General features: G+C 37.2%; 1 protein-coding gene across 2 annotated transcripts in view; it reads right to left on the bottom strand.

The window, feature by feature from the left end:
* Window positions 1–14608, bottom strand: part of SP4 (Sp4 transcription factor) — an 82354-nt gene that overhangs the window by 32732 nt on the left and 35014 nt on the right. For both annotated transcript variants that reach the window (XM_042919827.1, XM_042919836.1), the window contains exon 4: window positions 1562–1790. In XM_042919827.1, the coding sequence (XP_042775761.1) occupies window positions 1562–1790 (229 nt within the window). The remainder of the gene's footprint in view (window positions 1–1561; window positions 1791–14608) is intronic.

Genomic DNA, 14608 nt, shown 5'->3' with positions numbered 1-14608 from the left:
GGCATAAAGACAGACATACAGCTCATTGGAATAAAACCAACAGTCTAGAAATAAACCTATTTGGCTTATATGGCCAACTGATTTTTGACAAGGGTGACAAGACCATTCAATGAATGGGGAGGGGAGAGTCTTCAACAAATGGTGTTGAATGGATCCTTACCTCACACCATACACAAAAACTAACCCCAAAACCGATCAAAGACCTAAATGTAAGAGCAAAAACTATAAAACCCTCACAAGAAAATGAGGAATCTCTGTGACCTCAGATGTGGCAATGGATTCTTAGACAGGACACCAAAAGCAGAAGCAACCAAACACAAGGCTGAATTTCATCAAAATTAAAAACTTAGGTGTTTCAAAGGACACTATCAAGAAAGTGAAAAGACAACTCTCAGATTGGGAAAAAAATATTTGCAAATCATGTTTCTGATAAGGGACTTGTATCTAGAATACATAAAGCTATTACAATTTAACTTAAAAAATCTAATTTAAAATAGGCAAAAGATCTTAATAGACATTTCTCCAAATAAGACACACAAATGGCCAATGAACACATGAAAACACACCTGACTAATGAAGTCATCAGAAAAATGCAAATTAAAACCATACTGAAATACCATTTCACGCACACAAGGAAATCTATAATCAAAAAGCCAAATTATAACAAGTGTTGGCAACGAACTGGAACCCTCATACACTGCTGGTGGGAACGTAAAATGGTACAGTTACTTTGGAAAACAGTCTGGCAGTTCCTCAAGTGGCTAGACTTAGAGTTACTACATGGAGCATTAATTCCACTCCTTGTCCACTCCTTGTCCATTTCAAGAGAACTAAAAACCTATGCCACACAAAAATTTGTATAAAAGTGTTTATAGCAGCATAGGAGCCAACTGGTGGAAAAATTCCAAGTGTCCACCAAAAGATAAATGGGTAAGTAAAATACTGTGTATCCATACAATGAAACGTTCATTTGTTCATTAAAAAGAATGAGGTACTAATATGTGCTAGAATATAGATAAACCTTGAAAACATTATGCTACGTAAATGAAACCAATCAAAAGATCACATATTGTATGATTCCATTTATATGCACGTCCAGAATTGCATAAAGACAGAAATCTGTTCAATGGCTGCCTTGAGTTGGGAAGAAAGGGGGCCAAGGGGGTTGAGGGCTAAAGAAGTCAGGGTTTCTTTTGCAGGGTATCAAAATGTCCTAAAATTGTGATGATGGATGCACAACTTTGTGAATATACTAAAAACCAATGAAATGTACACTTTGAGTGAAACTGTACAGTATATGAATTTTATATCCATAAAATTAAAATTTTTGCATAACAAATGAAACAAGAAAGCCACTAGAAGTAGAAGGCAGAAGGTGGAGGACCACTAAAACTCCATTTCTAAACTAGCTCAATTTAATCCCTGTAATAACAATATTGTATCTCAACTTCTGGGCTACAGAGCCAGTGACATTCTAGTGATCCAAGGACCCGGCCAACGGCTTGGTTTACCTACTATTTTATGCCTTCCAGAGAGATAAAGTTGGTAACAGAGCATTTACCTTCCTTCTCCTTCCCTACAATTAGGACAGGAACAGGCAACTCTTCGAAGCCTCTTGCCAGGCTGCACCTCTTGATCAGAAGCTTGCTGGCCTTGCTGCAAATGCACTTGTGTGAGTTGGTCAGGACTAACAGCACCTATCGTTGCGTTAGCAATTCCTCCAACTGCTACAGTTACAGGAGCTATCGTGGCTTGTTGGACCTTTACTCCATCTTGTCCTTGCTGCTGACCTAAAAATTGGGGGTGAGGGGGAAAGAGTATTATAATGTTTTCTATTTCTAAAGAAAGGATTAAAAAAAAATTCCATGTGGACATTTAAAAACTACCATATTTGTTTTAATAGTTAATCTGTGTAAAATACAACAGCAAAGGGGTTAATGATTTGTATTATGCAAACCCTCCTAAAATACAATATTCTTATTAAGTAGTTCAGGCTGCCTCTCTGTCTGGTTGGTGGGACTACACATAAATCATTTAACCCTCTCCTGGCTTTAATTTCCTCATCTGTAAAAATGAAGACAACAATACTTGCCACCTACCTACCTCATCAAAGTGCTGTGAGGATTCATGAGACATTATTTGAAAAGCACTCTGAGATCCTCAGATGAAGGATGCTGTATCCATTTCCACAGTAAACAACGTATCTCATTCACTCCAAGAAAATACAGGAGTAAAAAGTAACTAAACGAATGATTAAGTTTTATAGATATTTCTCATTCCTAGATACTTTAGGTTAAGCAAACATTTCTTTATTAAGGAAATCTTTTTTTTATTATACACACTGAGTTACGTAGTTTTTTAAAGTGTAAAACCACCCATGATTATTACATACTATCACTATAATCATAAAATAGACATTTAGGACATTACTACTTTATTCACTCATGTAGCTCAGACTTCACCTCTCAGGTTAGTACATATACCAACTTGACTTCTTCACTTAGGGAAAACTATGATAAATAATACATAATATGACAAAAAAATATCTCCTGTGAAGTGCACAGGAGTATGCCTTATAATCATCCTTTCTCTCAACACAGTTCTTTCTCCACATCAGTTTTGGAAGGGCAGCTAAGAAACACCTATTTATAAAGGAATGTTCCCACCTGTGAGAGTTGATGTAAGAATTAAATAAGTTAATTTTTAAAAACTCCTTACCACAGGGCCTGCCACAGAGTTCATTATTGGTTATTTGTTATTATTTGTTAGCTATTATTACTGCTACGAGTGTCCATTGAGTTGGGTGGCAACACCAGAATAAAATATGGTAGCAGAAATAAACACAAGAGAATTGGGTATAAAATAAAGGGTTTATTTCAAAGCTGCATATGTAGTACTTTAAACATTCAGAGCTATCAAGAAAAGATAATAAAAATCAGCAAGTGAAAACTAAACCTCTAATTCTCCTAGCCAAAGTCAATCTCATTCTCCTCTGTGTATTCAAAGCACTCTGAAACCTTTGGTACAGCATCAATATTTGTAATACAAATAAAAAAATACGTATTTTGTCATTGTTTTAGTAAGGATACATATTTTAGTTTTCCTCCTAACATTTAAATTTTTGATCATCTTTGAATTAACATGGTGTGATAGGTAAAACAGTGCAAGTAAAATCCAAAGTTCTGAATTCATGTCCGATTTGGTGACTGTGCACTTGGATACCCTCAAGTTATCTCACCTCTAATAATGCTGACCTCCCTTAAATTCCTGTCCCTTATCTACTTCAGAGAGTTCTTTCTGACGATCCTAAAGGGTAAAGACTGTAAACAATAAAACAATACGTACATGTAAAGTATAACTATTATGTCTCTATGTGTCTTTTGAGTACTTAAAAGTTGTACATATTCAGTAAAACCAGATTCCTTACGGATGCCCAAGGCGAAGTAAACTTTTCAAACTACTTGTGTATCTAGAGTCACAGTGATACACATACTCCCTGTTTACTGCAAAATAAATGCACTTATAGAAACAGGAATTCTATCTGAACCAGCACTATACAAAATCTTTAAAGCTTGGTCCCTATGGAGTGTGGGTATTTTAATGTGGTAAGTATTCTTTACATTCCTTAAGTCATGAGATATTTCTGGCCATAATTTTTGCAGCTATTGCTCATACAACACTTGGTCATGCCTTTCAAGTTGCAAGGGTATTAGATGCAATGGTAATGCATGTCCTTCATTATGTCAAAGAAGCGCTAGGAATCCCCTGATCACTGGCTGCTCATTTTCCTCAGTTCCTTTGATCATTTCCTCGATAGACTCCTCAAGTCTCCACATTATGGGCATTTATCTGTTCAATGCCTACACAACTTGGCAAGTTAGTCCAATGAATAATACCAAATACTTGAATTTATAGATTTAAGTCTGACCAACTCTCTTGACTTCTTCATCTAGATGTCCTAGATCATTCAAGTTCAACATAGTTCAGTATTACTTTTCTTTCATTTCCACTGCTGCCAGTCAAGTATAAGCCACTGAACTCCTTACCAAGGCTTCCAAGGCCCTGCTCAAGTTTAAACCCACCCTGTCAGACCTCACCAATTATTATTAGTCTCTCCCCTCTCACTCTGCTTCTGACACAGTGACCTTTCTTTCTAGCCCTCAAACAAATCAAGCTCATTCCCTTCTTATGGCCACTGCATATACTCTCTCGTCTGAATGGAAATGCCGTGCCACCTAAATCTTTGCACAGCTGACTCCTTAGTAATATTCTAAGTTCAAAACTCTCCTCTTTAGAAATACCATTCCTGACCACATCATCTAAAACGGTACCTTTTAGTCCATTTCTCTATCATCACCAAGTTTTGTCTTACCTGGTTTAAATTATCTTATCCTTTTTAACTTTTTTCTATCTTTGCCTCCTCATTTCTGAATGTTAAGTGCTATGAGAAAAAGGATCTTGCCTGTCAAGTTCACTGCTGTTTCCAGCCCATGGAACACCACCCAACACATAGTAGCCACTCAGGAACAAAAGCTTAATAAAGGAATTTTTAAAAATTAATTCATCTTCAAAACTGCTACTACTACTGTTTCTGTTTTGATAAGTGCTAATTACTACCCTCCTTATTACTACACTCAAAACAGTAAAACGTCAACTTTTAGGCTACTTCTCCTTTACCCATTAATTACATCCATGTGATAGCTAAGTTAAAGAGCGCATAAAAGGGTAACAGCTCTTGGATTCATCTTATCTTTCTATTGCCAGAACCATAATCTCGGTCCAGATCCTTGTTACTTTGTGCCTCTACCAGCCTAAATGGGACCCACATCTCCTACCTCATCCTTCAAACTGCTTCCAGAAATTTAAAAATGCTAACTTTCAGTCATTCACCATCGGCCAAAGTCTGCATTCAAAGGACTCCACCACAAAGACTTAACTCCTGGCTCACAGACTTCCTCTTCGTAGCCAAATCCAATGTGAATTTTCCCACTGAGCAATACATGATTACCCTGCCTCATGTGACACAATCAACCATTCTTTCCTTCTTAAAACTTGACTGAAGAAGCTACCTAATTTCCTACATTCTGAGAAACCCCCTCTTCTTTGTTAGCTATTACCAGCATTTAAATCTAAGCTTCTGTCACATTTTTATTTTTAAAAGATTTTATTTTCGGGCGCCTGGGTGGTTCAATCGGTTAAGCTTCCAAATCCAGCTCAGGTCATGGTCTCGTGGTTCATGGGTTCAAGGCCCCTGTCGGGCTCTCTGCTGTCAGCACATAGCCCACTTTGGATATTCTGTCCCTCTCTCTCTCTGCCCCTTCCTCCTTCCCCCTTTCTCTCAAAAATAAATAAGGATATTTAAAATTTTTGAAAAAGAAAAAGAAGAAAGAAAATAAAAGATTTTATTTTTAAGTAATCTCTGCACCCAATGTGGGACTCAAACTCACAACCTCAAGATCAAGAGTGACATGCTCCACCGATTGAGCAAGCCAGGTGCCCCTGTGTCACATTTTTAAAAGATTTATCCACATTGGTTACCTTTACTCCTTTCCCATTCTCTCCTCAAACTACTAAAATTCCATGTTGAACCCACCACTCTACTAAAATCATGACAGAACTAACAACTTCTTCATTCATAAACCCAAAGATACTCTTCTTTTTGATCCTGTTTCATGTCTCTGGAGCACCTGAAGCTGCTAATCCTACACGCTCCTCGAAATCCTACATGCCTGTGCTTCATTGATAGTACTCCCACTGGTGTTCCTCCTACTTCTCTCACCATCTCCACGCTGATGTCTTTCTTAGGCCACTTTCCGGTTTTCCGTCATTTCTTCTAACTCCCTCCTTGGGTTATCTCATCCGCTTTCATAAATTTTACTTCTATTTTAAGCTGAGGTCTCTCAAATCTGTATCTTTGGCTTAAATATCTCTCAAGTGTCAGACTCTTATTGTCATCTGCCAGGGAACATGGCCAACAGCTGTCTTGCAGGCGATGTGTCCAAGAATCATACAGGTTATCCTCTTCTCCTAAACTAGCTCCTTCTCGTTGCCCAAACTGAAAACTTGGAAGTCGTTCTTAACTCTCCTCCATCTCCTCCATCCCCACAACAGTAGCTATCATTTTATGCTTATTTACTGGACATCTTACAACTATTACTTCACATACTCCTCACATCCCAATGGACTGAATACTACTGTCCCAATTTTAAGCTAAGAAGACTGAAGTTCTGAGAGGTACATAAAACACCCAAGGTCACAAAACAGCTAAGTGACAAGAGCTGGGATTTGAATCCAAGTCTAGCTAACTCTAAAAGCTATTCTCCTTCCACTGTATTACTTACATTGACCAGTAGTCTTGTTGAGTATACCTTTTCAAATATCTCAGATTTGTCCATTTTCTCCATCCCTATTACCTATGCAATAGCACAGGTCCTTATCACCATTATGCCAGTTTTGCCCTTTCCAATCCCATACCGCATATACAAATCGGGTTCCCGAAAAGTCTATGAGTCTTCAATGAATTCACAATACAGTCAACATTTCTTGGCACAATACATAATCTAGTTTTCGCTTACTTTTATAGCTTCATCTCAGTACTCTTCCTCCATTCCCATTCTCAACACCAGCTACATTGAACTCCTACTTCTTCAAATGTTCCATTCTTGATTATCTCTGGGAGTTTTGACTAACCCCCATCCCAAATCTCCATCTTTGTTGATCTTGGAAAAGCTGATTCATCTTACAGAACTCAATTCATGTGTCATTACCTTTGGGAAGTCTTCCTGCTAAGTGTCTTTCTGAATCTAGGTCAGATACCTCTTCCTTCTTTTCACATAATATCCTGTGCATAATAATCTTGTTATATCAGCAAACAAATTGTATGGTGAATGCAGATACTATAAATGCTTATTTGTTTTGTCTTTCTAAAGGATCATATTTTATGGTCTCTGAGGAGCTAAATACACCTCTCTTTATTTTCCATTCTTAAAAACGTATTGCCAGGGTGTGTCAGACTTAAGAACAAAGGACTGGCCCATGTGCTAGTGGCTGCTGTCACTGTGTTGAGCTGAAATTTCTCAACTGTCACTTTTTTTAATAGGGTAAGTTGGGTACAGCATGATTTAGACACTAGACAATGAAATCTGCATTAATGAGACCACTACTGCTTATAATTCAATCAGGATAATAAAAAAAAAAAAGCACAGGAAGAAGCTGTTACATAGGGAAAACGGTTGGTTTGTTGCAATGACTTTCTGTTCAATTTGTCAAGGAAAAATAACAAAGATGTTTAAAAAAAGATGTTAAAAAATATAAGAAGCTGTGCCAATGACAGTGCTGGTGAAAATGGGAAAAACAAGTAATTATAGAAACTATACATTTATGGCTACAAAACACCTTCACTATTAAAATGTCTGAAGGAAAAAGCTATTAACGCTCTTTTAAAACTCTTGTCTCTAACCTCTCTGTCATCACTTAAACTGTTTTATGACATGATCTTACAAATAACTCAGAATTTCTTGGAAATACAACTATGCATCATGATGGTACAGTGGGTGACCCTTTCTTTTCCTTCCATGCTACCATAGGTAAAAAACATTCCAAGGCTGCTTGGAACAACCAAGCTATCTTTCCTATTCCTTTCCTTTTTTGTTCTGCTCCCTTTTTCAAACGTAGGAACTGGGACAAGGGTAACAGGGACCAGTTGGTTGGCAGGTGGCATGGTATTAGAATGCTAGATATTCAAGAACATCTAGAATGGGTATTTGGGAGAAACTTTGTTTCTTGCACATTTTCCTTTAGCACCAGCTGGAATGGTCCTTTGCCTCAATACAGTACTAAGAGACTTGAATTTAAGCTTCAGAAAGGAAAGCAGATTTAACTAGTAAAGAAAGACAGCATCTTCCATACAGACTAACCTAGCTCTCTGAATTTTGAGATGGAGGGGCCTACACCTAAGCCAATAAAGTGTTACTCTGACTTGAATTTCAGTATACCTAGCTCCCTAAGAGACCTTAGGGAGGGAATCAGAATCTGAGTATTCCTGCTGCCTCTTATCAGATAACCCTCTCATTCCATCACAATATTAATCACAAATTATTTCTAACAAAAGCTGCTCAGAACAGAGGGCCTCTGTGTGGTTTTACGTCCTTTGCCCAGCAAAGTTCCTGGCACACTGGAAGTACTCAATGAATGTTTCTTAAATAAAGTGAATGGCAATCTAAAATCCATACAAACACAGCAAGCGTTCTTATGAAAGTAGGCCAGCAGGAGATCACAAGGCCACTACTAGATGACACCTACCTTTCAAAAGACATGGACAACGGGTGGTAAGACAGTAAGAAACAGGATAAGGTGGACATTCACCACAATTCTCTCCTGCTTCATTGATCTGGAATTCAGATTATTTAGGAGTACATCCCGAAGTATAAATCACAACCTGCCACTGAAACTACTGTTTCTTTTCTCTCAGTTATCAGCTGTAGCCCAGAATCTGTGTTAACCACATTCAACAAGATCTTTCTTGAGGAGTTATACTCTTCAAAAAAGTCTACTTTAAAAAATAATTATAACCAAATGACATTTAATAAAATAGGCGAAGATTTCTCCCCTTCCACATATTTTGAAGAAGGTAAACATAGCTTCGTATTACAGATACATACACTTTAAGTTTTTTCTTCTGATTTTAACAACACATGCTCACCACAGAAAAGAATTAAGGAGGAAACAAAATCATCCATATAGTCATTACCCACAGATTATCAATATTATCATTATGGTGTCTGTGCTTCTACTCTGTTCTGGCATTTTGATAATGATGCAACTCTACTAATAAACAATTCTGTTGCATTCTGTTCTTTTTTACTTAAGAATATAAGTGCTTCCAAGTTATTGCAAATTCTTTTAAAATAGTGTAATGATTGTATAATATTCCATCACATACATATACCACAATTTACAAAACCATTACCCTAGTATTAGACATTAACGTTATTTTGACACACTCCAAGTAATGCAAAAGCAACATAAATAATGAGCAACGTGAACAAAAATATTTGTTCTTATTACTTCTAAGACATGGAGTCCTAGAAGTGAGATTATTAGGTCAAAGGACATGAAACACTCTTAAGACTTTATATACACATTAAAAAATTATAGAGGCATATATAAAGAGTTACATTCATTTATATTTCCACTGAAAGTATATAAGAGTACTTTTGCATACCATGCACAAGAGAGATTCAGTAAGATTAAGAAAAAAATTTAATAGACAAAAAATTGGTATCTCACTGTGGTTTTTAACAAGTGATTCCTACTCTCACCTATAATATTCTATATATTGTGAAGGTATAAGTCAATGCAGTAGGGTAAATAACAAATCTGTATGAGAAAAGAAAAAGAAACTCTACAAAATCAACAAACTATTAGAACAAATAAGACATTTCAGCAAGATGGCCAAATACAAGATCAACATTAAAAACCAACAGGGAAGGGAGGGAATCAGAATATGCTTTCCTCCATAACAGCAACAGTCAACTGAAAAAAATAAAAGAAAATGGGACGCATGGGTGGCTGAGTCAGCTATGCATCTGACTCTTGGTTTCCGCTCAGGTCCTGATCTCATGGTTTTGTGAGTTCAAGCCCCACATTGGGCTCTGGGCTGGCAGTGCAGAGCCTGCTTGGGATTCTCTTTCTCCCTCTCTCTCTGCCCCTCCCCCACTCGCGCTGTCTCTGTCTCTCTCAAAATAAATAAATAAACAAAAATAAATAAATAAAAGGAAAAAATATTCCATTTACAACAGCAATAATAACCATCAATACCTAAGAATCAATCTAATTAGAAACATGCAAGGTCTTAAGGAAGAAGACATAAAGGACATAAATTAAGACCTGAATAGAAGGAAATATATGTTTTTTTAATGTTTATTTATTAATTTTGAGAGAGAGAGAGACTCTGAAGTGCATGAGTGTATGCCTTCTAATGATCCTTTCTTTCAACATAGTTCTTTCTCCATATCAGGTCTGGAATAGCAGGGGGGAAAAAAAAACCCAATTTATAAAGGAATGCTCCCAACTCCAAGAGCTAATGTAAGAATTAAACGAGTTAATTTTTACAAACCCCTTACCACAGCGCCTGGCACAGAACTGTTCATTATTTGTTAGCTATTATTATTGCTGTGAGTCTCCATTGAGTGGGGTGGCAACACAAGAATAAAATGTTACTCTTCCGAATAATACTAAAATGAGTCTTAACTCAGACTATTGGGATTTATTTCCTCTACAGATGAAACTTGGGAGTCTGCCTAAACAAATGTCTAAGGGCCTCTAAATGTATACATAGGAAAGAATGTAAGTCTTGTATTTCAAATAGTTTTCAATAAATAATTATACTCTGAAATAGAAACTGGTTTGCTTTATAATGATTTAAAACAGACAAGCAGAGTGTATATTCCTAAAAATAAAAAGATAACCAGGTATGTCTAGGGCTCAGGGACGGGGAGGAGAAATGGGAAGTGACTGGTAATATGCCTGGGGTTTCTTTATGAGGTTATGAAAATGTCCTAAAATTAGATTGTGGTAATGGTTGCACAACTGTGAATATACTAAAAGCCACTGAATATAAACTTTAACTGGTTGTAGAGTATATGACTTATACCTCAATAAAACTGTTCAAAGTTGGGGGAGGGTAACTAGAAAAAAAAAATCTACTTTTCGTGGTTCTAAATCTCTTTAAACTAGTGGTTCTCAACTGGAAGTAATTTTGTCTTCCAGGGGATATTTGACAACGTCTGGAGACATTTTTGGTTGCCACAACTCGGGGGATCATTACTGGTATTTAGTGAGTTGAGGCCAGGGATACTTCTGAACATCTTCCAATGCACAGAACAAATTCCCAAATCAAAAAATATCTGGCCTAAAATGTCAATAGTGCTGAGGTTAAGAAACACTGATTAAAATGAGCTCCCAAAAAACTCAACTAACCTTCATGACTCTCATATACTCATAACATAACTATAACCAAACCAGAAATTATGAAAATATGGTACATTTGTAGGATACCCATAAAAACTACAAAAGACTACATGAGTCTCCATAAAAAAAAAAACAAAAAAACCAAAAAAAAAACCCCTACATGACTGAATTAAAGTCTTTACAAAGAGAGTAAAGTAAAAAAAAAATTTTATAATGTCCATAAATTTAGGAATGGGGAGCGCCCACATGGCTCAGTCAGTTAAGCATCCAACTCTTAATTTCGGCTCAGGTCATGATCTCATGGCTCTTAAGTTCCAGTCCCATACTGGGCTCTGCACTGACAGAGCCCCTCTCTGCCTCTCTCAAAAATAAATAAACATTAAAAAAAATTGGGGAATGGGCTTTAACACATTTGGCAGATAATGGACTTGGACAGATCCCTATAGCATAGTGGCAACACAAAGAATAACATACTGAGTTTGGGAATTATGCTCATTACCTACAAAATACGTTTACTTTATTCAAGAACTGTAACAAAGTCTTGTCTATAGACGAACTATAACTTGAGAATATTAAGAAATTATTCAGTGTTCTCTATATTTTTATATAACTTTTTAAACTTTATTGCATTCAGTATAAGCTACCATGAAGGCAGAACTTGCTTTTAAAAATTTTTTATTTATTTTAGAGAGACAGAGCATGTGTGGGGGAGGAGGCAGAGAGAGAGAGGGAGGGAGGGAGAGGGAGGGAGAGAGAGGGAGAGGGAGGGAGAGAGAGGGAGAGGGAGGGAGAGGGAAGGAGAGGGAGGGAGAGGGAAGGAGAGGGAGGGAGAGGGAAGGAGAGGGAGGGAGAGGGAAGGAGAGGGAGGGAGAGAGAGAATCTTAAGCAAGCTCCATGCTCAACACAGAGCCCGAAACAGGGCTTGGTCCCACAACACTGGGATCATGACCCAAGCTAACATCTAGAGTCGAATGCTCAACTGACTAAGCCCCTCAAGAACCCCTCTCTGCACTTTTTAAATGAAGATGAGCTATATTAGCCACTGACTTCCAAGATTATTTACACAGCATGGGACACACACAATTTTTAAACCAATATTGAGGTTCTGAGTAGGCACAACAGATAGTTTAGCAGATTTAGTTAAATTATAGATTTAACAAAGCTCTGGACTCAGATTTATCTCTGAATTCTAATCCTCTCTAGTTTCTTTCTTTGAGGACCTGGGAGTGGTGGGAATTAACTGAGATAATGTAGTGTTGTCTACAGATGAACTATAACTTGAGAATACTAAGAAATAACACTTAGTATGACACACTAAGTACAATGTCTGCAATATAATAAACACTCAACAGAAATGTTAACTTCACTACATCTAAAATTGCACAATTTTATTAAGTACAAATACCTAATAACAGTCAGTCAGATTTTTATAAATCTTAGATCTCTGAATGAGAACCTAGGGTACAAGTGAGATTTATTAATTCAATAAACATTTCCTGAGTACCTGCTATGTGCTTAACACTGCTGGGTAAATAAAGATGACTACAATCTGGCCTGAAACTCACCTGTAGGGATGACGAGCAAATAAGTATAAATATACATAACATTAAAAAAATGAGTAAGATGCGTAAGTAGTACAGAGGAAAGCGATATAATGTCAAGAAGAAACAATGAAGGCTTCATGGAGAAGAAACCACTTACTGGTAGAAAGAGTAAAGGCAAACAGGAGAGCCACAGGAAGAGTATATTTAAAGGCGTAACTCTGAGACAGCATATTGCTAGAGATTAAAGTTCAAGGAAGTGAGGCACTAAAGAAAGAGTTGGAACAGATCAGGAAGGGCCTTATTCAATTTCTTACAACAGTGACTTTTGGCGGTGGGCGAGGAGTGGGTCCTTGTTAAGGTATCACGCCCATCCCTACCATCCCCAATTCCGACAACAGCTGACATATAATAATTATTTATGTTTACTAAATGGCCAGAACTATTCTCAACTAGTTTACACTCACACTCTTGTCATCTAATGCTCTCTCCGAAGGCTCTGAAAGATTATATAAACTTCCCATTACATAGCAAAGCCAAGGTGTTAACCTAAATCCAGAGCCCTCTAGTCCTCTATAGGCTACACCATCCTCCCTAGAAACCAGAAATCTTATTTGGGCTTTGGAGGCAATAGAAAGTTATAAATGGTTTTAAGTAAGAAACTAATTGGTTCAAGACCACATTAAGACACAACACTGCCAATTACTCTGAATGGAACTGAGAATGGAAGTTCTATTCATCATTTTTAAGTAAGACCTATAGAAGATCTATCATATCTTCTATATTACATTACAGACATGATTAAATCAGTATGCTGATATGACCTTTGATCAAATTAGATAAAAAAGGTGCTTTAACCTGGGCATGCAAGCTGGTGCAGCCACTCTGGAAAACAGTATGGAGGTTCCTCAAAAAACTAAAAATACAACTACCCTACAACCCAGCAACTGCACTACTAGGCATTTATCCAAGGGATACAGGTGTGCTGTTTCAAAGAGACACATGCACCTCCATGTTTATAGCAACACTATCAACAATAGCCAAAGTATGGAAAGAGCCCAAATGTCCATCGAGGGATGAATGGATAAAGATGTGGTATATACATACAATGGAGTATTACTCGGCAATCAAAAAGAATGAAGTCTTGCCATTTGCAACTACGTGGATGGAAATGGAGGGTATTCTGCTAAGTGAAATGAGTCGTCCAAGAAAGACAAAAATCATATGACTTCACTCATATGAGGACTTTAAGAGACAGATGAACATAAAGGAAGGGAAACAAAAATAATATAAAAACAGGGAGGGGGACAAAACAGAAGAGACTCATAAATATGGAGAACAAACTGAGGGTTACAGGAGGGTTATGGGAAGGTTACGGGAAGGTTATGGGAGGGGGGATGGGCTAAATAAGGGGCAGTAAGGAATCTATTCCTGAAATCATTGCACTATATGCTAACTAATTTGGATGTAAATTAAAAAAAAATAAAAAATAAAACAAGTTAAAATAAAAAAAAAAAACAAAAGACACTTCAAAAAAAAATGGTGCTTTAACCAAAAATAGGTATAAACGTAACATGCGGGGTTTTCATTAACTTTTATTTAAAAAAACCCAACTAGGTCAAGCTTCATTTACATGCCAAACATCTCTTAAAATTAAGGATCAGAAATTCAACAATGTCTAAAACATAGTAGGCTGCAGTTCTAGAGTAAATACCCCAATGGTATATATATGTAAAATCTGCCTATCAATTTTGATGCTTGAAGGTGCTCCTCTTTTGAACCTGGAACTAGGAAGGAAAGGCAACACCAGACACTTAGAATCTGCTACTGGTGAGGAGTGGTAGGTGTTACTTAAGCTTTTTTCTTCCCATTGAAAGCCCCAAACAAGTTGCCATTATTCATGAAGAACAAATGTGGACCATGAAGAACAAATGTGGACCATGAAGAACAGATGTGGATGACATTTTTAAAATGTAGGGGCGCCTGGGTGGCTCAGTCGGTTTAAGTGGCCAACTTCAGCTCAGGTCATGATCTCACAGTCTGTTGAGTTTGAGCCCCGCATCAGGCTCTGTGCTGGCAGCTCAGAGCCTGGAGCC

This window comes from Panthera leo, chromosome A2 (assembly GCF_018350215.1).
Source record: "Panthera leo isolate Ple1 chromosome A2, P.leo_Ple1_pat1.1, whole genome shotgun sequence".
Taxonomy (NCBI): Eukaryota; Metazoa; Chordata; class Mammalia; order Carnivora; family Felidae; genus Panthera; species Panthera leo.
Note: the sequence above shows the minus strand (reverse complement) of the source record. Positions and strands in the feature narration are given on the sequence as shown.